General features: G+C 45.8%; 1 protein-coding gene across 2 annotated transcripts in view; it reads right to left on the minus strand.

Moving 5' to 3' along the window:
- The window catches only part of Gpat3 (glycerol-3-phosphate acyltransferase 3), a 50,329-nt gene extending 25,603 nt beyond the window's left edge, over nt 1-24,726 (minus strand). Inside the window, exons 1-3 of one of the 2 annotated variants that reach the window (XM_075943181.1) lie at nt 24,503-24,726; nt 23,460-23,756; nt 13,472-13,538 (exon numbers count right to left, since the gene is read on the minus strand). In XM_075943181.1, coding sequence (XP_075799296.1) covers nt 13,472-13,538; nt 23,460-23,600 — 208 coding nt within the window. In that variant the 5' untranslated portion in view covers nt 23,601-23,756; nt 24,503-24,726. Of the gene's footprint in view, nt 1-13,471; nt 13,539-23,459; nt 23,757-24,037; nt 24,256-24,502 lie in introns of those variants that run through there. The other variant, XM_075943180.1, reaches the window with a different exon arrangement.
- Between the last annotated feature and the right edge of the window lie 1,098 nt (nt 24,727-25,824).

Raw genomic sequence — 25,824 nt, forward strand, 5'->3', positions numbered from 1 at the left:
ATTGGCTGACTAGCTATTGAGATGTCAGAATCTGCCTGTCAGGGCTCCAGGCAGGAACACAGCTCTAAACTGCCACGCTCTGAGGGCCTGCTTACACCCACCTATACAACCTTACTTCTGTTTGCCTCTCCTCTGTAAACCAACACACCCTCGTGCACAATTAAACTTTTCCTTTGTTTCCCTGGATTAAAAAATCATCTCCACAAGGCAGGTTCAACATCAATTTATCCATCCAAAATGATTTCATCCCCTGAAGCACTTAGAAACTGTCTTTCTCAAATAATTGCATGTATACATTTGTGGAATTCGATGACACATTGCCTGGCTCTCATTAACACTTAGATGCTGGTAAACACCACCCCACATGGAACCTAAGAATTATGTAAGGCCGCGCCCAACATCACCACAGTGCGGGCTAGACTACTAGGTATGTGGAGACACGTGGCAGCCGTGGTTCTGAGTGAGAGATGGGTCAAGCAGTCTATCATTACATATTTGAGCCTTGGGGCGGTGGGAGCCACCTTGGCATCTTTCTAGGTTCTAGTTTTGCCTTGTTTTCCACCAGTGGCTATCTGTTTTCTTCTGCTGACATTCTGTAGCAAGGCTTTTTCTGTCATGTGACCAAGCATCATTGTCGAGAGTATCAATGAAGACTCCTAGGTCCTCTGATCAAGAGAACAGAATGCCTGCCCTGGATACCTACCTAACCCTCCCCTGGGCCAGGCCAATCTCCTGGCCAAGGAATCAGAGCCAGGAAGGTGGGCTCCTCTAAACCACACTAAAGAGGCAGGTGGAATCATTTTAATGAGACTATCTTTTCCTTCCCTGAAATCCCAGCCCTACAGACCAAGCGGTCCAGGTGCTTCTCAGTCCTGTCTGAGAAACATACAACTTTTCCTTTTTCCTTGTTTCTGTCTCTTTCTTCTAGAGACTAACCAGAGCTAACCATGTTTCTTCTAACACTTTGGCTTCCTTGCTCCTTCTGTAAAGCCCCTACCCCTGCCATGTGCCTACTTGTCTGACATCCAAGCCGGCTTAAACAGCCTATGTTTTCCTTTTTCTTTCCATTCCCCTCCTCCAGGCAGCTGCTGAGACTTACAGATTATCTGCCCTGAGGTGTTTTTCTTTTAAACTCTAAAAAATTGTCCTCCCGCGCCCATTAAAATCCATTCTTAGTTTATTATTAAAACTAAGAACTCAGAGAAGGGACCCCAGGGTCCCCTGCATCATCACCCTTGGGTAAATTAAGTAAAATGAAGCCGCCCAGTCCAATGGTTCACTTATGAAAACCACCAATATCTATTTTAACTTTGTACAGTGAGTGCGGACCCCAGGGCCTGGTGCGGGGTAAGCATGTGCTTTATACTTAGCTGCACTCCCAGCTCCAAGATGACTTCAAATTCTATTTGTCTTCTATATTGTTTAAAAGCACGATTAATTTAAAAGCATTCAATCAACCTCGCTGTACTTTCAATTATGTCAAACTGATCAATATAACCTCAGGCAATGAAACCAAGTATGTACCAAAACCAGGCTGGTGACATCACCTGCATGCTAGAACAAGGGCTCCATCAGGAAAGACAGCTCCAAATTAGCTAACTGTGACCTCTATCTGCAGGACTGTGACGTAATGCTGAGTCTGCATCTTGTGACATCTGTCTGCAGGACTGTGATGTGAATACTGAGTCTGCATCTTGTGACATCTCTCTGCAGGACTGTGATGTGAATGCTGAGGCTACATCTTGTGACATCTGTCTGCAGGACTGTGACATAAAGCTGAGGCTGCATCTTGTGACATCTGTCTGCCGGACTGTAATGTGAATGCTAAGGCTGTATCTAGGTTTAGTAACAGATCTCACCAGCTCATTTTATCTCCAGGGTGATGGATGGTCAATTGGTGTGTTGACCCTGTTACTTAGGATGAAAAGACTCAAAGGCTTAACTCCAATAAATGTACCTTCTATCATCCTATTTTTACATGGTTTGCACGTCTGTCAATAAAAACCAACCAAACACAGTCATGTACACACACATACACACGTGCACACACTTCTTTTTATTATTAAATGATTTTCTGCTGGTGTCCCTTGCTTTTCAAAGTCCAGATAAAACTACTGTTTTAGGATAAATGGCTGTATATCCATAAAATCCACACACTGAAATGTAATCCCCAATGTGAAGGTATTTGGAGATGGGACATTTGGAGGTCAAGTAGGTCACAAGAGTGGAGTCCTTGAGAATGTCTCTCAGAGCTGGGAGACGCCAATCATGAGGACCTCAGCTGAGATCCCATAGCCAGAGAGTACACAATTGTACCCCAGTGAAGATTGCTGGAGCTCACCAGCTAGCCCAGATGGCAGGTGACTAACTCAATGAGACCCTGTCTCAAAAACAGTAAGATGGAGACAGCTGAGAAAGTTGTTTACTGTTGACCTTTAGCTTCCACTTGCAACACACAAACACGCACACACGCACGTGAGCACACACACACCACACACACAAGACCTCAGAGAAGTCCCTCATCCCTGCCACCTAAGGACATAGCAAAAGACTCTTGTCTATGACCCCTGAACTGAATTGCCTAGTTTCCGGAAGTGTGAAAAATAAATTTCTGTTGCTTCTAAGCCACCCAAATTATCATATTTTGTTTTATAAGCCAAAATAGACTAAAACTCTTGCTAAGCTAAAAGAGTTAGGCATTTACTTTTGTATTGAAAACAACTGAGGAGAATCAGTCATTATATGCTCTACTGAGGACGTTTATAAAACAGTCAATGACGATCACAACATGTGAAGCTTTTTAACCCAAATGAGTATTTCTTATGGAATTAGCCCTGTGTTTTGAAGCATGAAAGTCGGAGGTGGGTTGCAGACATTATAATCAGTTGTCAGTCAACACCACAGAGAAACCAACAGGCACTTGAAATAACAGGCAAGATTTCAATTTAGCAGCTCACTCAACACTGCCTATTCTTACTCTGACTGACAGCCCACACCTGTATAAGTCAACTGTGCAGATTTATACATAGGTAACTCAATTAAATAAGAAGTTCCACAAGAGGGAGATATGTTAGACTTCATGGTTTGGTGCCCACCTGCAGTGTCCTCAATTACAACATGAAAAAGAAATTGAGAGACAGGATCTCACTATGACTTCTGGCTAACCTGGAATTCACCATGTTGACCAAGCTAGCATCAAACTCAGAGCTCTCATGGGGTAACTAATACAGTCCCTAGCCCCTGGAGTTGGAGAAGGGTCATGGGCTCCATCCTGAAGCTATGCAGGAACTCCATCCAGCAGCCACTCTACTGGTATCCAAAAGAGGCTGCGTGTCAGACATTCCCAAGATTCTATAGGAAGCATCAGGGAAGGGGTGAGGAAGGCAAATGACCATTTCTTGCTAGGTCGCAGTGACAGTGCAGAGGAGGTGTTATTTATAGGAGAGTGGCCTCAGCCAGCTGGGTAAGAAGTAGGTGCTGACTGGGGATCCGGAAAAATGGCAGGATTCTAGGGGGAGGGGTCCTATGAGGGCTTCAGCAAGGGACAAATCCCAATTCCTTTCTTGGGAGGGGTGGTAGGAGGGGCTTCGGCAGAGGACAAATCCCAACTCCTTTTGAGGCTGCCTTGCCTGGTGTGGTGTGATCTGGATTGAGTTGCTTGAACTTCCTCATTAGCAAGATGAGGGCTAATAAGATTTCTCTCACGTAAATAATGTGCGTAGTGTTGGGAGCAAAGATTTCAAATGGTCAGTCCGGGAGTGGGGCATCAGACACACGAACATCCAGAACACACAAGTCCCCATGCCACTCCAGAGTTAAGCAAATCCTTGGCTCTAGGATGAGACCCAGACAGCAACGCATTCTCACTGGGTTAAGACACAGTGGGGCCGGCCTAACCTGCCTCTGCCATTCCTTGAGGAGCACACTTCCATGAACGCCGGTGTTCTCTGTTAACACGCTACTTGTACTGTCCGTACTACTACGTGTACTACGGTCCTACGCCTGGAGTGCGGAGCCTGCACTACAGAACCAGTCACGAGCCGGCCAGGGACCTGGAGATTTAAACACACAAACGCACGTGGAGAGAGACCCGGGTCATCCTTGAAACAAGAATGCCCCCTGTATTGTGTACCAGAGCCGCTTATATATGGATTCTTAACTGATAGCCACGCCCCAGCCAAACCCACCAGAAACCACTCCCCGCCATCAGGAACTCCTGCACGGTCTCAGAGCAGCTGCAAACACAGGAAACAAGTTGTTTTGCTCAGAGCAACTGCAAGCATAACAAGTTGTTTACAGGAAATTCAGGGTCTGGGTCCACAGCCCCCAACAGCTACTCACATAGCTAGCCCTCTGCCCCTCACATTGTCCTGTCACCCCGCTCTTCCCCAAACCAGCCACTGAAAACTGGAAACCAAGTTCTGGGGGACACAAAAGTCAACCATGTTATTAATGGTGCATGCTAATCGCTGAAGGCACTATTGAGGTGACACTGGGGTGGACATGGGAGGGTCAGCTCGCATTCCTGGTCACATTCCTGGTCATCAGATGGGTGTGCCCGGCTGTCACCTAGAGGCATCAGGCAGGAATGCTGCTAAGCACCTCACAAGTAGGAAACTGTGGTCCACAATAAAGGGTCACTCAGTCACCCTCATGGAGTTCCTGTCTAAACCAGTGTGGGAGTTCACAAATCCCACTCCCCAGTAAGGACCTTTCTGTCAACAATGCCTATATTCCCCAGCTTTAAATTCTAGATACTAACCAGGCTAAAGGAAGGTGAGTTTTAAATTCTAGACACTAACCAGGCTAAAGGAAGGTGAGCTTTAAATTCCAGACACTAACCAGGTTAAAAGAAGGTGAGCTTTAAATTCTAGACACTAACCAGGCTAAAGGAAGGTGAGTTTTAAATTCTAGACACTAACCAGGAAGGAGGGTGAGCTTTAAATTCTAGACACTAACCAGGAAGGAGGGTGAGCTTTAAATTCTAGACACTAACCAGGAAGGAAGGTGAGCTTTAAATTCTAGACACTAACTAGGAAGGAAGGTGAGCTTTAAATTCTAGATACTAACCAGGAAGGAAGGTGAGCTTTAAATTCTAGACACTAACCAGGAAGGAAGGTGAGCTATAAATTCTAGACACTAACAAGGAAGGAAGGTGAGCTTTAAATTCTAGGCACTAGCCAAGCTAAAGGAAGGTGAGCTTTAAATTCTAGACACTAACCAGGAAGGAAGGTGAGCTTTAAATTCTAGACACTAACCAGGAAGGAAGGTGAGCTTTAAATTCTAGACACTAGCCAAGCTAAAGGAAGGTGAGCTTTAAATTCTAGACACTAACCAGGAAGGAAGGTGAGCTTTAAATTCTAGGCACTAGCCAAGCTAAAGGAAGGTGAGCTTTAAATTCTAGACACTAACCAGGAAGGAGGGTGAGCTTTAAATTCTAGACACTAACCAGGAAGGAGGGTGAGCTTTAAATTCTAGACACTAACCAGGAAGGAAGGTGAGCTTTAAATTCTAGACACTAGCCAGGCTAAAGGAAGGTGTATTTTGAAGGCAGTAAGCATCAAGTCGGACTCCTGGGACAAGTGCCAGCTTTCCACTCCTATAAGACTACCTAGCTTCATTTGTCAGAGTCATGATTCAAAGCTGAGAGCCAGGGAGTTGGTGTCCCAGCAAGGAAAGGGACACACTCCTACACCCTGGCTGCAGGCTGCCAGGGACTGAACGCAGGGCTTCACGCATGCTCGGTGAGCATTCTGCCTGCCAACTGGGCTACCTCCCCAGGCCTACCTTCAGCTGCCTTTACAGCAAAGCTAACATTAAATTCCTACCTTGCCGCCTCCTTCCTAGAAGACGGCTCTCTTGCAGTATTTATCATTTCCATACGTCTATTATATTTATCTGTAAATATTTATTTAAATATGGAGTATCCATACTCAGTGGTAAATTTTAATGTGTGTGTGTGTGTGTGTGTGTGTGTGTGTGTGTGTGTGTGTGTGTTTGTGCTGCTTGGGTTTAAACTCGGGGGGCTCAAGCTGGCCATAGTTGTGTATGCCTTTAATCCCAGCACTCAGGAGGTGGAGGCAGACTGGTCTACATAGTGAATTCCAAGACCACCAGGGCTGTACAGAGAAACCTTATCTTGGGAAAAATTTAAAAAAATAAAAATAAAAAACAACCCTCAAGGGTTCTTACATACTAAGCATTCTACCACCAACCACACACTCTCAGCACCTATGGCAGGAAATCTTAAAGAAACGTGATCACAGTATATATTCCCTTTTCTCTTAACATTGAGATTTATCTCCTTTCTTCCAAGTCCAGCTAATTCGCTCCAGCGGCTACAGAGCTTGAAAGTCAACGTCCTGCTGTGAAAAGGCCTCCTAGCCACGTTTGAGTTCAAGGCACGCACCTGTGTCAGCTGGCCTGGTGCAGCCACACTCGGAGTTTAGATAGGCTTGATGTCTTACGAGGCCGTGGGCCGTGAGCTAAAGAACAATCTTCAGCTGCACTCAGTAAGTAGGTTCTGCTAGGTACAGCAACTTGACACAAGATGAAGTCTTCCGGGAAGTTACGTCAACTTGACACATGATAGAGTCATCGGGAAGGCAGAAAAAAACCTCAGCCGAGAAAACACCTCCATCACACTGGTCTATAGACAGGCCTGTGGGACATTTTCTTGATCAGTGATTGAGGTGGCACTATGCGTGCTGTCACCTCTGGGTAAGTGGTCCTGGGTTTTATTTAAAAAAGAAGAAGAAAAAAAAGAAGGAAAGAAGGAAGGAAGAAAGGAAGAAAGGAAGGAAGGAAGGAAGGAAGGAAGGAAGGAAGGAAGGAAGGAAGGAAGGAAGGAGGAAAAAAGAAAAAAAGAAAAATAAGCAGGCAGTGACCATAGTAACTCCATAGAGTTTCGGTCCCAATTCCTGCCTCCAGGTTCCTGCCTGACTTCCTGCCCTGAGTTCCTTTGATGATGGACTGTGACACAGAAGCATGCTGTAAAAGCACCTTCCTCTCCACATGGCTTCTACTCATGGAGGTCCATCGCAGAGAACCAAACTAAGACACAGCTGCCACCAAACTGTTCTCCAAGGTCCTTGGTTAAGACTTTTATTGCATTTAAATGGAGACTGGAAGCTGTGGTTTTCAAACAAACAAGTAATCAAAGAACCAAACATTTGCCAGCTACAGGTCAATACTAAGATAGGAGACAGAGCTATGCCCCTTGCCGTGCGCTGGCAGTCTCTGGTGGAAGCAGGTTGGGAGTTCAAGGTCAACCTGAACTGGCTACAGGAGAGCCTGTCTCAAAAAAACAAAACAAAACCTTCCAAAAAATATAGACAAAAAATAGGGAGCAATGTGGTAAACTTCTCTCAGGTCCACTTACTTCTAAACTCATTTTTACTTTCCTTGAATTACAAAATGTTAAAAACTTCCACAAAACTTCCATATTTGCAAGTAAAAGAACAACAGAGGCAGGAGACTCTGTGAGTTCAAGGCCAGCCTGGTCTACTTAGCAGGAGTTACATAAAAAGAGGGAAGCTAGTAACCATTTCTGCTGAACCACAAGTGAATTTCAGTTCACCCACATCAATTGTAAACAATGTTTCCAGTTGAGGGGTTGGAGAGATGGCTCAGAGGTTATCAGCAGTGGGGGCTCTTCCTGGAGGACCTGAGTTCAATTCCCAGCAACCACATGGTGGCTCACAACCATCTGTAATGAGATCTGGTGCCCTTTTCTGCCTTGCAGGCATACATGCAGACAGAATACTGTATACATAATAAAAAAATCTTTTTTTAAATAAATTTTTGAATTGAGGTAATGTAAATATTGCTGTGTGTTAGTGGATATTAAGCTGAGTGGGCCACGATGTGCTCTAGATAACCAGACCTTTAGCACACACGAGTGCCGCATCAGCTTTGCTCAGAGAAGCTTCTCTCTGCAGCGGCTACAAAGATTCAGTCATAACTGGTCAAGGTACAGAGAATAAAGGACAGCGATAAACGGGATGTCTTAATTATTCCCCTTCCTGGGCTCAGGACACACTGAGGAAGGAGGAGGAATAAGAAGGACATAAGAGCCAGAGGGAAGGCAGGGGAAAAGAGAGGAGAGCTAACTCTGGGCATGACATAGCTTTGAACTCACAGTAGTTGTGATTACCTGCACACAATCTCCCTGAGACTGGGCCTGTCGATACCTGTCAAGGAAAGGAAGGGGCTCACAGAGCCTTACCCCTCCCTAATGGTTGGTGAGGGAGGATGAGAAACTCCATAAACAACCATAGTAAAACCCACTGAATCACTCACTCACACACACACATGAGATGAATGTAAAAGTGGGGCTAGTTGGGAAGAGGAACGGTGTTAGCAGGAGTAAAAGTGTTGAGAAGTGGAGGAGATGGGGGAAAGGAAGACGAGAAGGGGCAGAGGTTGAATTTGTGAATGTGACCAAAAAACATGTATATATGTATAGAAATGCCATAATAAAATCTGTAGTTACATATAGTCATTTATGCTAATAAAAATATTTTTATAAAAATAAGAAATTATAGCTGGGTGGGTGGCAGTGGTACACACCTTTAATCCCTACACTCAGTAGGCAGAGGCAGGCAGATCTGAGTTCAAGAGCAGCCTGGTCCTCAGAGCAAGTTCCAGGACAGCCAGGGCTACACAGAGAAACCCTGAGTCCAGGGGTGGAGGGGAGAAGAGATCATGATGGGCCAAGCAAAACTGATCCCACCTGCAGCCTGAGGTAAAAGACTTAGGAATGTGAGACAAACTTGGACCAATCTGCATTCCAGACCAGACTGGGCTGTAGAGTTAAACCCGTGTCTTAGTCACTGCTCTATCGCTGTGACCAAGGCAACTCACAGAGCAAAAAGCTCACTGGGAACTCACAGTTCCAAAGGGTGAGAGTCCATGACCATCACGGATGGGAGAAAGGCAACAGGAAGGCAAGGATGGCTCAGGAGCAGCAGCTGAGAGCTCACATCTTGAGACACAAGCAGAGAGAAAGACACTAGAATGACTTGGGCTTTTGAAACCTCAAAGCCTGTCCCCAGTGACACACCTCCTCCAACAAGGCCACACCTCCTAATCCTTCCCAAACAGTTCCACTGATTGGGAATCAAGAATTCAAACATATGAGCCAATGGCAGCCATTCTAATTTAAACCACCACACCCTGTCTTCAAAACTAGCCAAACAGGAGCCAGAAAGAGAGCTCAGAGGTTAAGAGTACTCCGTTAAATGTTCTGCACTCCATGCTTTAGGGTGGTAAGTCCTGGGTGTGTATTCAGTGAGTTTAAACCAAGATAATAAATAGTACTTACACCAATTACCCAATTTAGACAGACTATAGGATTAAGGAATAGCACAATGGTACAACACCCAACTCACATATATGAGATCTGAGTTTGATCATTAGGACCACAAGGAAAAAAAAGAAGAGACTATCAAAGACAACTTAATAACTTTCCCAGGACCAAGGCCGAATGATTGCGCCACAGCTCCATGCACCCCAGCTCCGCAAACAGTGCTGGCCCTGTCCTACTCACTCTCAGAGCAGGGCCGATGTTCCTGCCAGCTGACTCTGAGCTGGAAACCATCCTGGAGTCCCTGCATCATAATATGCTTACACTACAATTCACCTGCTGTGAAGGCGAAGGCATAACACCACTCTGTTGTAATAGGAGCAGCGGGCTGTGTCCCGCCACCCGGCTAGCTTTACCCAAAATAATGACACGGAAACTGTATTCTTTTGAACATTACCTGGCCCATTAGTTCCAGCTTCTTATTGGCTAGCTCTTACATATTGATCTAACCCATTTCTAATAATCTGTGTAGCCCATGAGGTAGCTTACCAGGGAAGATCTTAACCTGCAGTTGTGTTGGGTGGGAGAATCATGGCGACTTCTTGACTCAGCTTCTTTCTCCCAGCATTCTGTTCTGTTTACTCTGCCTACCTAAGGGTTGGCCTATCAAATGGGCCTAGGCAGTTTCTTTATTAATAAGAAATCACTCCCACATCACTGCTGCCCCTAAAATTTCACAACCAAAATGACCAGTTTAAGCCTAACATTGTCGTGGATTCAATCAAGGGCCCAAAGGGTGTGGCCAGCCACTCTTCTGGGTGTCCAAGCAAGGCAGCACACACTTTTAACCCCAGCACTCAGAAGGCAGAGACAAATGAATCTCTGAGGCCAGTCTGCTCTACATAGACAGTTCCAAGCCATCCAGGGCTACACAGAGAGACCCTATCTTTATGTTAAAAATAATAAGTTTTCCTAAGTCCTAAAAGTTTATACTATTTATAGCAAGTTAAAATGAAAGTTATTAAGATCTCAGTCCAGCCGGGCGATGGTGGCGCACGCCTTTAATCCCAGCACTCGGGAGGCAGAGGTAGGCGGATCTCTGTGAGTTCGAGACCAGCCTGGTCTACAGAGCTAGTTCCAGGACAGGCTCCAAAGCCACAGAGAAACCCTGTCTCGAAAAACCAAAAAAAAAAAAAAAAAAGATCTCAGTCCATATCCCAGAGTCCTATGGTTATTGACTAAAAGCAACCTAGAGCTGGGAGGCAGAAGCAGATGGATCTCTGTGAGTACAAGGCCAGTTTGGTCTATAAGAGCTAGTACCAGGACAGCAAGAGCTGTTACACAGAGAAACCCTGTCTGGGGGTGGGGGTAGACAACGTAGGAGCCATTAGCATTCCTTCCCTGTCATTCCCTTCCTCCTCACACGGCTCTTGACTCAGCTTCTTTCTCCCAGCATTCTGTTCTGTTTACTCCGCCTACCTAAGGGTTGGCCTATCAAATTGGCCTAGGCAGTTTCTTTATTAATAAGAAATCACTCCCACATCACTGCTGCCCCTAAAATTTCACAACCAAAATGACCAGTTCAAGCCTAACATTGTCGTGGATTCAATCAAGGGCCCAAAGGGTGTGGCCAGCCACTCTTCTGGGTGTCATGTGAAGGTGGTACCCAGGAAGGATGAGAGTAAGGGAGTAATTATAGTCCCACCAACTAAATGCCAGTATAACAGTTACTTGAAGGGGTTAACCTCCACCTATATATTAACCATGAGAAAGGCCTCTAATCTCAAAAAAGATGCAGGCAAGGGAAGATCCTACTCATGAATGTATCCTGAGCCCAAACAATACCACCATCTTCTACAGTCAGCACAGGAGAATGAACGTAGCTAAAGACAGGAAAAGAGACTTCTCCATGATAATGCTATTTTCCTAGGTTTGCTTGCAGATGGCTTATATAGTAAGAGCACAGAAGAAATAAAACATGAAAGGCATATAACTGGTAGAGACCTGATGTCTTATAAAATATATGTGTTTCACTAATAGCAGCAGAAAGGATCTGAGTGAGCAGACTCATCTATGTGAGCAGACTCTGCATGAGCGTGCAAAAGATAAGTACTTCCTACCCCTTTCTAGCCAGTCTGTGCCTCATGGGTTCTCCAAATGTATTGTTGGGACTGTAAATTCAGAGGCATGTCAGAAATCACACTGCCCAGGGCCCCAGGCCTGCCAGTGACCCTTGCCTGAGCTGGATGGCTCCACCCTGACTTGTGCTTCTGTTGGCTCCGGTGCAGACACACGATGCTCCACGGACGGATGATTGCGCCAGCCAGGCACACAAATGCTCAGTGAGTTTCGTCACCCTCTACTGTCTGTCTAGGATTGTGACACCGTTTCCCTACTGACTCCAAACACTGGGTGCATTAACAGGGCACTGCCCCAAGCCCGGGCTTCCTAAACATAGAATCAGAAGTGGGGCAGAGGTGAACAGCATACAGTCATGATTTACGTGGAGTAATACACACAAATGAACACAGAACACATCATAACTCCTGTTACATCATCTCTTGTGTGTTCACCTATGTGTACCTGTCGCAGAGGCCTGAGGATGACTGTCTCCCAACAGACTCCACCCTTTAATGAGCTTAGGACCTCATGCCAACGTTAGATGTTGCAGAGGGTCCATAACTTAGAGATTTTATTCCAGTTTCACCGGCTAAAGAACAGCTTCTCTGAATTAAATACAGCAAATGTCATAGGTGCTAGCCTTACTCTCTAAATGACGAGGGTCTTGCATAGCCCATGTAACCCAAGCTGGTCTCAAACTCTAGCCAAGGATGATCTTGACCAGCCTCTACCATCCTGAGTGCCTGGCATTACAAGTGTGCACCACTTCTCTCAGCTCGTGTGGCACTGGGGACCAAAGTCTGGGCTTCAGGTACGCCAGACAGGCAATCTACCAACAAATATCCGCAGATCCAAACAGCACACAGTTCCTCATCCACAACCCTTCAGATGATAAATTTCTCCTTATAAAGTACCTGACCACTTGACCAGTTTTAACACGAAATCAGAGGACCAAGAATTTTCTACATTTTTTCATTATATTTAGGAAAAAAATGTAACTGGAAACTAAGATAAGTCCTGCAAACTGAGTGAGAATTTAAAGTCCTGTAAAAACTCGGTGGCAGCATCTGGAACCACTGCCCAGGTCAAGTCTAAGACGTCTACGATGCTGGAATGTAGAGGACATAATGTAGCCATCAAGGCAGAGAGAGCATCCCACCCTCTTGAAAAAATTAGTCAGCTGCAAATTAAGATGTAAATGGTCAAAGTAAAACAAAGAATTGACTGATACCATCAAAACATACACAAAGCAAAGTTGAAGGACAAGTCAAAAAACTAAGATGAAAAAAATAATTACCATGCCAGGTGGTGGTGGCACACACCTCTAATCCCAGCACTTGGGAGGCAGAGTCAGCTGGATCTCTGAGTTAGAGGCCAGCCTGGTCTACAGACAGTGAGTTTCAGGACAGCCAGGGCTACACAGAGAAACCCTAAACCAAAATGGAAAAAATAATTACCGATGTTTTCAAGCTAACAAAATTTTCAATGTAAAGATTAGAAAACTCAAACAACAGTGATATATGTATAAAACAAAGAAATTCTATTGTGAAGTACTGAGTAATTAAGACGGCCATATAATCTACAGCAACTGGAAAATGTACCAGAGACAACAATAACTCCCCCCGCCAAAACAAGCATACACAAAACCAAATAAACAAGTAGTAAGTACGCAGTGCTGTGGGAGATTGAACCACACCAGGTCCTTGATTATATGCAAATCAGCTGAATACCCTGTTAGCTTGGCGCAGCGAAAGTACTGGTTGCCTGCCTGTTTCATTTAATCGCTGACTGCATCTTTAAAGCCATGAGTACCCTCTTCAAATGCAGGCCTTGGAAATAAAATAATATATGGAAGAACACAAAGGAGCTAACACACACCGCCCAGCCCTCCTGATAACAACTCTGTCAAACTCGGGCAGCTGCTCCTCCACGTCACAAACTCTGAATAGCCTTAGGCCTATAGAAGAGCAGCACCAACTTCAACCTGAGCACCCTAAACCCATTCAGTTTGCATAGTTAAACAGATTAGAAGGCAAGACTTACCCACAGAAGCTGAGCTTTTTAGAACTGACTCCTTTGGTGCTCCCTTTTCAATTCGCAAAGTGGCCCACTGTTCAAAACAAGAAGCATTCATTGAAACTCTTCCATAGACACATGCAAACACAGAAACATGCAGAAGAGACATTGAAAACTAAGGCTAGGCACCGTCTGAATTAGGGAGACGCCCCAGGGAATCTCTGAGATGCACTCTTGCTAGGGTGAGGGCTAAAGTTATGGTTTAAGTTTAAATCACTTTGCTTAAGAGATCCAGAAAACAAAAAAGCCTCTAGCCTGTAAGCCAGATAACTTCCTGGAGTGCTGGGGGCTGCGGTCCATGTAAGATGACAAGCCACGCATTTTCACATCTGTAACAAGGTTGGTGGCCCCAACTGCACAGGATGTGCTTGATCACACAGCGCAGGAGGAACGCAAGTCAGGACTCTCATCAGGCTGTATGCTCACCCGACTGGAGCAAGGTGAGAGACCATGCCTTCTAGGGTTCCATAAACACCGGACTAACTCTCTGTCATTCTCTGGGAATCCCAGGTATGGACCTGGCCAGTGTCCACCGTCCTGGCCAGTATTTAATAAAGTTTGCTTCAAATTCAGCTCAAACACGTGGCAGTGGTTTATTCTCACCCAGAGGGTTAACACAGGTCTCCTTTGTGCACTTAGAGTTGTCACTGATGATGGCCTACTTCTTGAGAAAGCTGTGAAGCGTGCGGGGCAGAAAAACAGGCCATGGTTTCAACAATGTCTGGTTTGGAAAAGAAGACCCACCAAATCCCAAACCAACCACAGGGGGCGGGGAAAACCTCAGCAGCACATAGATGATAGATAAACAGACAGACAGATAAACAGCTGGATAGATAGATAGATAGATAGATAGATAGATAGATAGATAGATAGATAGATAGATGATAGATAAACAGACAGACAGATAAACAGCTGGACAGAAAGATGATAGATAGATAGATAGATAGATAGATAGATAGATAGACAGACTGATAGATGATAGATATACAGATATGTAGATGGTAGGTGACACAGCTATACACGCATCGATAATAGTGAAATGATATACAGATAGATGATAGATTGATAAACAGATAGATAATAGACAGACAGAAACATAGGTAAATAGGTTTATTTTTAAAACCAATTACAATGATATCTACAGTCCAGATACTAATATCTGTTTTTTTTTTCTTTCTGAGTCAGGATTTCTTTGTAGCTCTAGCTGTCCTGGATCTCACTCTGTGGACCAGGCGCTGGCATCGAACTCTGGCCTCCCAGTGCTAAAATTAAAGGCATGTGCCACCGCACCCAGCCTAGACACTAAAGTCTAAACTTACTATCTGAAAAGAATGGGAAAGGAGCAAAATAAGAAATAAAAATGCACTGTGATAATTATAATCATATATAAGCACCCATTAAGGGATGAAAAGACAGATTTTTTTTTTTTTTGGTTTTTCGAGACAGGGTTTCTCTGTGGTTTTGGAGCCTGTCCTGGAACTAGCTCTTGTAGACCAGGCTGGTCTCGAACTCACAGAGATCCGCCTGTCTCTGCTTCCCGAGTGCTGGGATTAAAGGCGTGCGCCACCACCGCCTGGCTAAGACAGATGTTTTAATGTACAAAAAGAAACTTGAAAGGCTCAGACATCCATCTTAAAACAGAGAAATTCAACATTGTATTTTTCCAATAAGCAAGAGAATAAACAGCCTAGAACATAGGTCGAAGGTCAAGGAGCAAGACTCTAGCAGGACCATACACAACAGCGCAGAGCCACGCAGGAGACGACCACCTAACTTAGAACACCTAAAGAGAGAGGCCCAGTCCTCCAGGCTTCCAGTCGCCCCTCACAACCAGTAGACCCAGTCTTCATCTGGTTGCCTTTCTCTTCTTGTTTGGGGGAGAGGCACTAAACTCTGGGCTCCCATCTTTTCTCACCTGAGGAAAAGGTGAATTCCCATAGTTTTCCCCTAAAGCTTTGACATCTATTATCACTTGTAAAAAAAAGTCAAAGATCATATAAAATAAATCTGTGTGAACAATCAATCATTATTATTCTTAGAACTCACCTTTTTCTTGTGGCCACCTGATTTTATATTTCGTACCAAGGCACCTTAGACTAGAGAGTTAGGGCATACTAACGATCTGAGCATTTTTAATTTTAATGACGTAACACTTTTAGCAGATAAGCACTCAATTATGTACCCTCCCAAATTCACATGTTAAATATAGAAGGCTTATATTTGGAGAGCAGATCTTTAAAAGATGTGAGTTGGTTAAAATGAAGCCGTTAAAGTGAGCCCTGACGAGTAGTCTAAGAAGAAATCCGGACTACCAGAGATAGTGCTACAGAGATGGTTCAGTGGGTTAAAGCATCTGCCGTGCATGTGTGAGGGTTTGAGTTCAAATCCCCAGGGCCCACATAAAGCCAGATGTGTTGGCAAGCATCTATAATCCCAGCTCTCCTACAGAATAGATGGGAGGCAGAAACAGGAGACTCCACAGAAGGTAATAACCACGCTAGCTTCCGGCATACATCATAAAAATCAGACTCAAAGATAAGAACTTTGAGAATACATAGGTTTCCCCCATTGGAGAGCACCAAGGGTCTGCAAAAACCGATCAAGATAAGCAAAACTGTTCAAGGTTGGAGAAACAGCTCTTCAAAGCCAACAGGAGCGGGCGGTGGTGGCGCATGCCTTTAATCCTAGCACTTGGGAGGCAGAGGCAGGCGGATCTCTGTGAGTTCGAGACCAGCCTGGTCTACAAGAGCTAGTTCCAGGACAGGCTCCAAAACCACAGAGAAACCCTGTCTCGAAAAACCAAAAAAAAAAAAAAAAAACCCAACAGGAATCTGTGTAGACATTCGCCTGGGAATCTGTGTAGACAGCTGCTTAGGAATCTGTGTAGACAACCACTTGGGAATCTGTGTAGACAGCTGCTTGGGAATCTGTATGGGAATCTGTGTAGACAACCGCTTTGGAATCTGTGTAGACAGCTGCTTGGGAATCTGTGTAGACAACCACTTGGGAATCTGTGTAGACAGCTGCTTGGGAATCTGTGTGGGAATCTGTGTAGACAACCACTTGGGAATCTGTGTAGACAACCACTTGGGAATCTGTGTAGACAGCTGCTTGGGAATCTGTGTAGACAACCACTTTGGAATCTGTGTAGACAGCTGCTTGGGAATCTGTGTAGACAACCACTTGGGAATCTGTGTAGACAGCTGCTTGGGAATCTGTGTAGACAACCACTTGGGAATCTGTGTAGACAGCTGCTTGGGAATCTGTGTGGGAATCTGTGTAGACAACCACTTGGGAATCTGTGTAGACAGCTGCTTGGGAATCTGTGTGGGAATCTGTGTAGACAACCACTTTGGAATCTGTGTAGACAGCTGCTTGGGAATCTGTGTGGGAATCTGTGTAGACAACCACTTGGGAATCTGTGTAGACAACCACTTGGGAATCTGTGTAGACAGCTGCTTGGGAATCTGTGTAGACAACCACTTTGGAATCTGTGTAGACAGCTGCTTGGGAATCTGTGTAGACAACCACTTGGGAATCTGTGTAGACAGCTGCTTGGGAATCTGTGTAGACAACCACTTGGGAATCTGTGTAGACAGCTGCTTGGGAATCTGTGTGGGAATCTGTGTAGACAACCACTTGGGAATCTGTGTAGACAGCTGCTTGGGAATCTGTGTGGGAATCTGTGTAGACAACCACTTTGGAATCTGTGTAGACAGCTGCTTGGGAATCTGTGTGGGAATCTGTGTAGACAACCACTTGGGAATCTGTGTAGACAACCGCTTGGGAATCTGTGTAGACAACCACTTGGGAATCTGTGTAGACAACCACTTGAAAATCTGTGTAGACAACCACTTTTCAGTGTGTGCTTATTCACCACTGAAAACCAAGAGGCATTGCAGCCTGCCTGGTGTCAGGGAGAATTTGTCTTCCTATTATTTCCCAGCTGAGACTTTAAGCTCTCGGGGAATCTGTTTCATCATCTCTCTAAGGAGGGTCAATACCAAAGGTGACAGTAAAGATTAGTGAGCCAGGCAGGGTCTGACTCAGATCTGTAAGTCCAACTACTCGGGAGGCTGATACAGGAGGATCATAAATTCAAGGCCTGTCTACACTAAATCTAATAGCAAATTCTAGGGATCTAAAGGCCAGCCTGCATGACTTACTGAGTCCCTACGTCAAAATACGAGTTAAATGAGGACTGGGGAGACAGAGCAGTGGTGGAGAGCACTAGCCTAGCACATGCAAGTCCTTGGGTTCAACCCCAGTATGAGGACGTGGACGTGTGGGGAAGCATAGGAGAGCAGCTGCCTGATGCCCACCAGATGGTAGAATACTAGGCAGTCCTGGTGGGCTGCTCCTTCCTCACACACCTCACTTGGTTTAGGTTCCCAGACCATCAGTGTCTCTCCCAACAAGCCACTATTTGTCTTTCACCAAGCCAGCTTCTCCACTCATGGGGGAGTCCCAGGACGGTTCTTCTGGCATTCTCAGAATGTTTTTGCCCCAAGACCATGCAGACAAGAGGACCCTGATTGCAGAAGCAGCTTTAACATCCACTGCTACACCCCACCTCAATCTTAAAGCCCCAAGGAAAGCTAAAAAGCATGGATCTATTGAGTTTCTCACCACTTAATTTGCTGTTGGATAAACATGAAAACCTCTCTCTCTCTCTCTCTCTCTCACACACACACACACACACAGAATTCTGACAATACATTTGACCATCCAGGGGGAGGATTTCTCCTGAGGACACCGCCTTAGTCTGAAGTTTTACTTCTCAGTTTGAATCCCAAAACAATTTCCCCCAAATCCCAGGTCTGCACACTCACTGAAGTGATCCTGTCCCAAGTACTCAAGCCTTGTCTTCAAACAGCTCACCATACCAAAGACATGTATTCATATCTAAGGACACCTAGCAACCAAGAAAGCAGCATGCAGTAGATGCTCAAAAAATAGTTATTATGCAAGCACATATGTAAATATATATAATATGTGTATAATAGCAATATATAAAAATAATAATGTAATATAAATATATAAGATTCACAGGCATGTAAATAATATGTAATTATATAGTACATAATGATATATAATCACATATAAGTTATAAAGAATAATAATATAATACAATAAAAAAGTAACAATTTTTAAGATTAGAAGTGTTTCCTTTAAAGGAAGAAACAAATCAAGAAAAGCCAATGCCCCTTACTACCTTAATGCCACACTGCAAGGAGATCCTGTCCTACTTAATGACAGAGAAGGAGGGAAGGAGGAAGGGGAAGGAGACATCAAATGATAGCTCACAGAGAACGTGATGGCTACTAGAATCTGTGGGCATGTACAACTCAGCATGTGTGGAGGTCAGAGGACAACTTGCCATGGTCACCTCTCTGCCTCACCATGTGGGTTTCAAGGACCAAACTCAGGTTGTCAGGTTAGGTGATAAGTGCCATTTCACCAGGCTCCTGAACCTGGCCTCGAACTTACAACAGCCTTCCGCAGCCTTTTGAGTGTTGAGATCATAAGTACGACCACCGTGTCAGATAAGGAAATGTTAGTAATTCTAACTTTAGGCGGGTGTTTATAGGGCTTAACAGATATGCGTTAACAGATAGAAAGATTTTGCTCTGTTTCCACCTGAAATCTCTCAGCATCTATTCATTCCTTGCACACAGTGATGGGTTTCATTCAGATCATCATCTACTCTGACCATAATCCCCACATATCTGCCCTCTCTCGCTTCGCCCTCTGCCACTAGCTTCCTCCCCAGAGTCATTTCTGCTTTCAGTGCCCATATATATATAATGTGTATGTAGACAGATAGTCCATGTATTATATATGCATATATATAATAAGTTTCATTTATTAAAGTTAACAGGTAACAATTAAAATAATAATTCTTAGATCCTGTCTCATAAAAGCCAAAATTAATCATAATAATAATAATACTTTTTTCACTTTAATTTTTTAGACTTACTAATTTTACGTGCATGGTGCTTTGCCTGCACGTATGCCTGTTTACCACATATTTAAAGTGCCTGAGGAGGCCAAGAGAGAGCATTGGAACCCCTTGGAGCTGGAATCCCAGGCCATGTGGGTGCTGGAACTAGAACCTAGTCCTCTGGAAGAGCAGCCAGCACCTTTTTAGCCACTGACCCACCTCTCCAGTCCCAATAGTAACAATTCTTATGAGCCATCAGGAGGGCTCAAGGATGTTTTTTCAAGACAAGGTCTCATGCTGCAACCTAAGCTGTCCTCAAGCTCCAAGCAATCCTCCTGTCTCTGCTTGCTGGGCTTGATAGGATGACACGCATGGTTTCCATGAGCTACCCTGACAGTATAACAAGCAGACATCCACACCCAACTCAACCTCCGGAACCTAAGTGTGGTCATTATAAAACCATTTACCAACAGTAAGAAAACCAAGGTAAACACACAGTGGCAAGACTAAATGATGTTTTTAAACAACATATAGTCAGGCAACATGGAGCACGCCTTCAATCCCAGGACTAGGGAGGCAGAGGCAGGCAGATCTCTGTGGTTTGCTTGTTTGTTTTCTTGTTAGTTTCTTGAGGCAGGGTCTCATTGTGTATCCCTTGCTGCCCTGTGACTTGATATATACCCAAGTTGGACTCATATTCAAAGTTCCTCCAAGCCAGCTAAAGTTAAATAGTGAGAATTGTGTGTGTGTCCCAAGAATATTCTTGAGACAACCCAGAACCAAATTAACTGAGCACTTACTGGGCAATAGGAGTAACAGAGGTACTGGGTCTATAAAATTAACTTTGTTGAATGTTGATATACAGAGAACTAAACATGTTCTAAGACCAAACTTATCCCTACACTGGAGAAAGCGATCCACTGTAGTCAGTCTAGCCTCTGGGAAGTGGCTGAGACAGCACTGTTCTGGGGGAAGGATGTTACCTGGGGTCACACCTTTCTTCCCTGATTAGTCCCTATTAGGAGCTCCAGACAGCCATGACCGACAATCAACCAATTCACAAAATGAATCTCTACCTAAATCCTGTATATGTCGAACACCCCCTAATCTAATAGCTTGGCAGTGAAGATGACTACTTACATTAGCTCCTACCTACTGTCCAAGATTAACAGTATGTCTGCTTTAACTAGAATAGCAATCCTTACGAGAAGTTAGGAGGAAGGAGACATAAAATATCGGATGGTATCGGCATCATTGAGTGAAAATGCTTTGCACATCAACTTAGAAAACTAATGACAAGTTCTGGGGATGGCCAGGCATGAAGACCTGTCTCCGTTCCCAGCACCAAATGAAACTGCAAGCAGTGTTGCGTGCTTGGAATCCTAGAACTTGGGAGGTGGAGACAGGAGGTTGGGATAGGCAAGAGCATCCTCAGCTATACAGCAATTCAGAGACTGTTTGGACCACATGAGATCCTGTCTCCCAAAAAAGGGTCTTTTTTTAATTAAAAAAGAAAAGAAAAGAATGTAGACTTCTTTTGAAACAAACTTACCCAATTATCAAGAAACTCACCTCTGACACTAGGTGTGGAAGCTCACATCAGTAATTCAAAACATGAACTTGGGGGGCCAAGACCATTTGAAGTCAGTTCAGAGTTCTGAGTTCCAGGTTAACTTAGGCTATAGTGTGTGTGTGTGTGTGTGTGTGTGTGTGTAGTGGGGTTGGGTGTATGTATGTGCTGTGTATATACATGGTCTGGTATGTGTGGTATGTGTGCTGTGTATATGTGTGCACACACGTGTGTGTGTGTGCTGTGTGTGTGTGTATATATATATATATATATATATATATATATATATATATATATACATGTGTATGTTGTTTGGGTTTAAACTCATACACATGTGGAGAGAGTGAGACCATCTGTAGAGTTTCTTTCTGTTCTAGATGGAAAACTTGGGGCCCTGTCAAACAAACTCAAAGTCAGAGCCTGGCCTGCCAATCATCTTATCAAATATAGTAATTTACCAGCTGAGAATGGCTAAGTGGTAACTCCCTCCTTGCCATATCTTTAGCTGCCCAGGAAAGATTAAAGCAAAAAGGCAGTAATAAGTACCTAGAAGCAATGTGTGTGATTCCCCTTATCTCGCTCTCCAAATGGCACTGCTACCCAGGAAACCAGCTCAATCATTTCAGAAGCCCGGGCAGAAAGGATCATTTGCTGTGGTGTGAGCATGCTAGAATGTCTAACAGAGGGAGGAACACACTCAGAGCACAGTGTGACCACACAACAGACAAGAGCTTGCTGGCAAGGTGGTACACACCTCTTAGGTCAGTGTTTGGAGCCTGAGGCAGCAGGATCCAGAGTTCGAGGCCAGACTGAGCTGCGTAGTGAGATGCCATCTTGGAAAAAGCAATAGCGAGCGGCAGACTGGAGATAAAGAATCTAATATAGCCTCAAGGATTCAGCAAAGAAGTAGCCACAAAGAAAAAGTCCAGAGGAAAGCAGCAGCAGGCAGCCCTGCGGCAGAGATAGACATCTAGGAAAAGCAGCAGCAGGCAGCCCTGTGGCAGAGATAGACATCTAGGAGCCACTCCTTTACTAAGAAGAGACAGAGCCAAATCCTACAGGAGGACAAAAAGTACAGGCCAGAAAAAAAAAACCCGCACAGTTGTGAGTGGTAATAAAGAAGCTGGAGAAACAAAGACAGCCAACTCTAAACAACCATACCGTTCACTTAATCACACCAAACACACAGGGCAGCTAATAAACAGGCACCCTGCTAGGGACCCACCTATTTTCGTTTAGCCGGGCGATGGCGGCGCACGCGCACGCCTTTAATCCCAGCACTCGGAGGCAGAGGCAGGCGGATCTCTGTGAGTTCGAGGCCAGCCTGGTCTACAGAGCTAGTTCCAGGACAGGCTCCAAAACCACCGAGAAACCCTGTCTCAAAAAACCAAAAAAAAAAAAAATGAACTTTGTGGGGCGGTGGTGGTGCACATCTCTAATCCCAGCACTTAGGAGGCAGAGACAGTGGATCTCTGTGAGTTCGAGGCCAGCCTGGTCTACAGAGTGGGTTCCAAAACTACAGAGAAACCCTGTCTCGAAAAACAAAACAAAACAAAAAAGATTTTCAAAGCCAGCTAGGGCTCCAAGAGTGATAGCCTGTCTCAAATCAAACAGACAGACAGACAAATGAAAACAGTAGGCAATAGGTGTTGGTACTCCTATTAGGTAGACGAGTGCAATGAAGTACTAGAATCAGATGACCTTGTTAGATCAAATCTAGGCAAATCTGTACAGTCTACAGGGCCCCTTTCCATTAAGACCACTGTCTGTCGTGCTGAATTCAAACAAACCTTGGAACGCTGAGTCTCCTGGCACCTGCCTCCCTGCGTGGAGAGGCCTCCTGAATTTTACTAAAGACTTGTGTAAAGTTAAGCTGAAGTCGTCCCTCCAATCTCCACTCAGTCACACCTAACATCCTTAGGGGAATTTGGAAACACACCCTAGGCTAAGCTGAGGTCCAAGAACCTTTGTGATGGTATGCCAGGGACACGGGGATGAAAATCCCCGTGACTCCAATAAATAAAATCAGATTCTTTTTCTGCCACCCAGCCACTAGTGTCTTATCTTGGGCATGAAGTGAAACATGATCTCTGTAGGCACAAAAGGACCTCTGAAACCTGGGGCTGTAAAAACTCACAACGAAGTGACTGACAGCTTGCAGGCATGCACAGTGAGCAATGAATCTGCTGATCCAGCAAACGGCTGTCATAGAGTTCATCTCGTTCGTGAAACTAGTGAAGACAGAGCCCAGGGGCAAGGGTTCCTCTGAGGTGGGTCGCTGTCTTTCTCACTAAGGCAGACCAGGTTCCCACTCCATCTCTACCCCCCCCCCCCAACGTCCCACCCTGACCCTTTGCTCAAAAGGCTCCCACCGTTCTAAGTTCAGGCTCCCTAAGTTCTCTGAGCAATCAGGGCTCCGCATCCTTCCCCGCAGCGCTCACCTCCAAGGTTTTCACCAGGATCTTCATGTAGACCTCTGAGATGCCTAGAGATAATCCGAAGACCGAGGGCAACAGGATGAGGGTGACTACCAGCGTCAGCCAGGTAGACAGCAGCTTCACCGCCAGGTCAGTGCCCTCCATGTCTCGGCACGCCCTCTGGGAGACGTCCCCAGGAGGTCCGGGCGCAGTAGAAAGATACCTGAGTCCTGGGCAGCCCAGTGCAGCTCGGAAAATACAGCGTCCGACCCGGAGCCGGGCTCCGGGGAGTCAGAGCTGCCAGCCTCACTCCCTTCAGCTCTGCGGAGCGAAGAGGAGAGGGAGAACTCTCAGAACTACGGCGATTTCCTTCCTTCCTCCTCTGGGGTCCCCGCTGTCCCAAGGGCTAACTCTCCACTAGAGGCCCAGGCCAAGCTGCGGCCACACCGCGGCAGGAGCAGATCTGAGAAGACCCAACTGGCGGGGATCTAGGGGACACCCTGGTTGGTGCGGTCAGAGCTCACGAAGGCAGCCAGGAACGTGCCCCACCCCGGGCCTGATTTCCTCCGGGGAGCGATTGCGACAACCCCGCGGTGACTCACCGAGGCCCAGGGGCAGTGAGGATCCCTGCAGGTTCCCTGTGGCTTGGCGTGGGCTGCGGGCTATGCGGGTAGCAAGCCACTGGCTTGCTTTCGGGTGCCGGGAACCCCTTTTACTGCACTCTGCCCTTGCCCCACCCCCCTCGCCACCCAACGGGGAGCTCCCTGGCACGACTGAGTCCCAGGGGCATGCTGCCTTGTGAGCCACTGCCTTCCGTCCCGCCTCTCCCCCGCCCCCGTGCACTGCACTCCCTGCAAAGGTCCTTTTGGGAGCAGACTTTCCATCTTCACCCACAGAATCTGAGGTCTCCCGGACACTGCGGAAAACCTTGTTTTGTGAACGTGCAAAACGACCTCGTAGGAAAAGCTTTCCGTAGGAAACTGCAGAGCAAGGGTGAGCAGTCACGGCCGCTCCTGGCTCCCCCACGCCTCCTTCCTTACCCAGCCAGCCGCAGGGCTGAAACCTACCGGGCAGGAAAGGAGAAAGCGCGTTCGCTCTCCACAAGCCTCCTAATCACTCTGCCAACACCTCCCTGGCACGGAAGAGACCCAGAAGACCGGAGTGGCAGTGTCGCAGGACTGTAATTCCAGCACTTACACTCAGGAATCTGAGACTGAAGAGGAGACCGTACTGGGCTGTGTGGTGTTCCAATAGTCAGCCTGGGGCTAAATAGCCAGATCCATCTTTCTTTAAAGGGCGAGCAGGGAGGGGGCTGTTTGTCACTCCCCTCCCCGGAGGAGATTCCAGTCTAAGCTTCCCTTAGTCCACCCACACTCAGCACAGACAGCAGAAAATGCTTCTCAAATGCTAACCTTCACCCAACCCGCACACGAGTTTCCCGGGGATCCATGTCCCACGCCGCTGTGGTGCTAGCCCTTACTAGAACAAAGAACAAAAAAGCCTGCACGTGTATTCCGCTGCAGCACAAACAGTTTTAAGATTAAGCCTGAGAAAGGACTCTGAGAACAGTAGGGTCCAGACCATCACTGAATCGGCTCTAAATCCTTAGTAAGACCAAACTAACTTCACAGTTGACCGTCGGGAACTGGTTTTGGAGCTGGAAAAAGAAGAGTGACCCGCAAACTGAACGGGAACGTGTTAATTTAAACAAACATTGCAGAGAAGGCTACCCCACCCCCCAGGGGGCGTGAAGGAGGTAGGAACCTCCTCTGCTCCTCCAACCAGTTGTCCACACTCTCCCCACTAGAAGTTGTGAAGGGAAAGATATCAGGAACTTACTCTCAAAATGGGGCCAGTGAGATGGCTCGCCAACAAAGGTGAGATGCCAAACATAGTGACTGTCAGTCTTTGAACTCCCATGGTGCAAGCTCAGGATCAATTTACCCCTGACCACAGGTTCTCCTTGGCCTCTCTCTCTCTCTCTCTCTCTCTCTCTCTCTCTCTCTCTCTCTCTCTCTCTCTCTCTTTCACACACACACACACACACACACACACACACACACACCACGATAAAATAAAACATCACTTAAGAATTTTATCAGGCAAGCCGGGCGGTGGTGGTGCACGCCTTTAATCCCAGCACTCGGGAGGCAGAGGCAGGAGGATCTCTGTGAGTTTGAGACCAGCCTGGTCTACAAGAGCTAGTTCCAGGGCAAGCTGCAAAGCCACAGAGAAACCCTGTCTCAAAAAAAAACAAAAAGAAAAAAAAATTGCCAGGCATGAAGAGAAAAACCTGTAATCCCAGCACTTGGGAAATGGAGACAAAGGGACCAGGAGTTCAAGGCTATATGAGACCCTGTCTCAAAAACACAAAAAGAAACATCTATGT

The sequence above is a fragment of the Microtus pennsylvanicus genome, chromosome 12, assembly GCF_037038515.1.
Source record: "Microtus pennsylvanicus isolate mMicPen1 chromosome 12, mMicPen1.hap1, whole genome shotgun sequence".
NCBI classification, from domain to species: Eukaryota; Metazoa; Chordata; class Mammalia; order Rodentia; family Cricetidae; genus Microtus; species Microtus pennsylvanicus.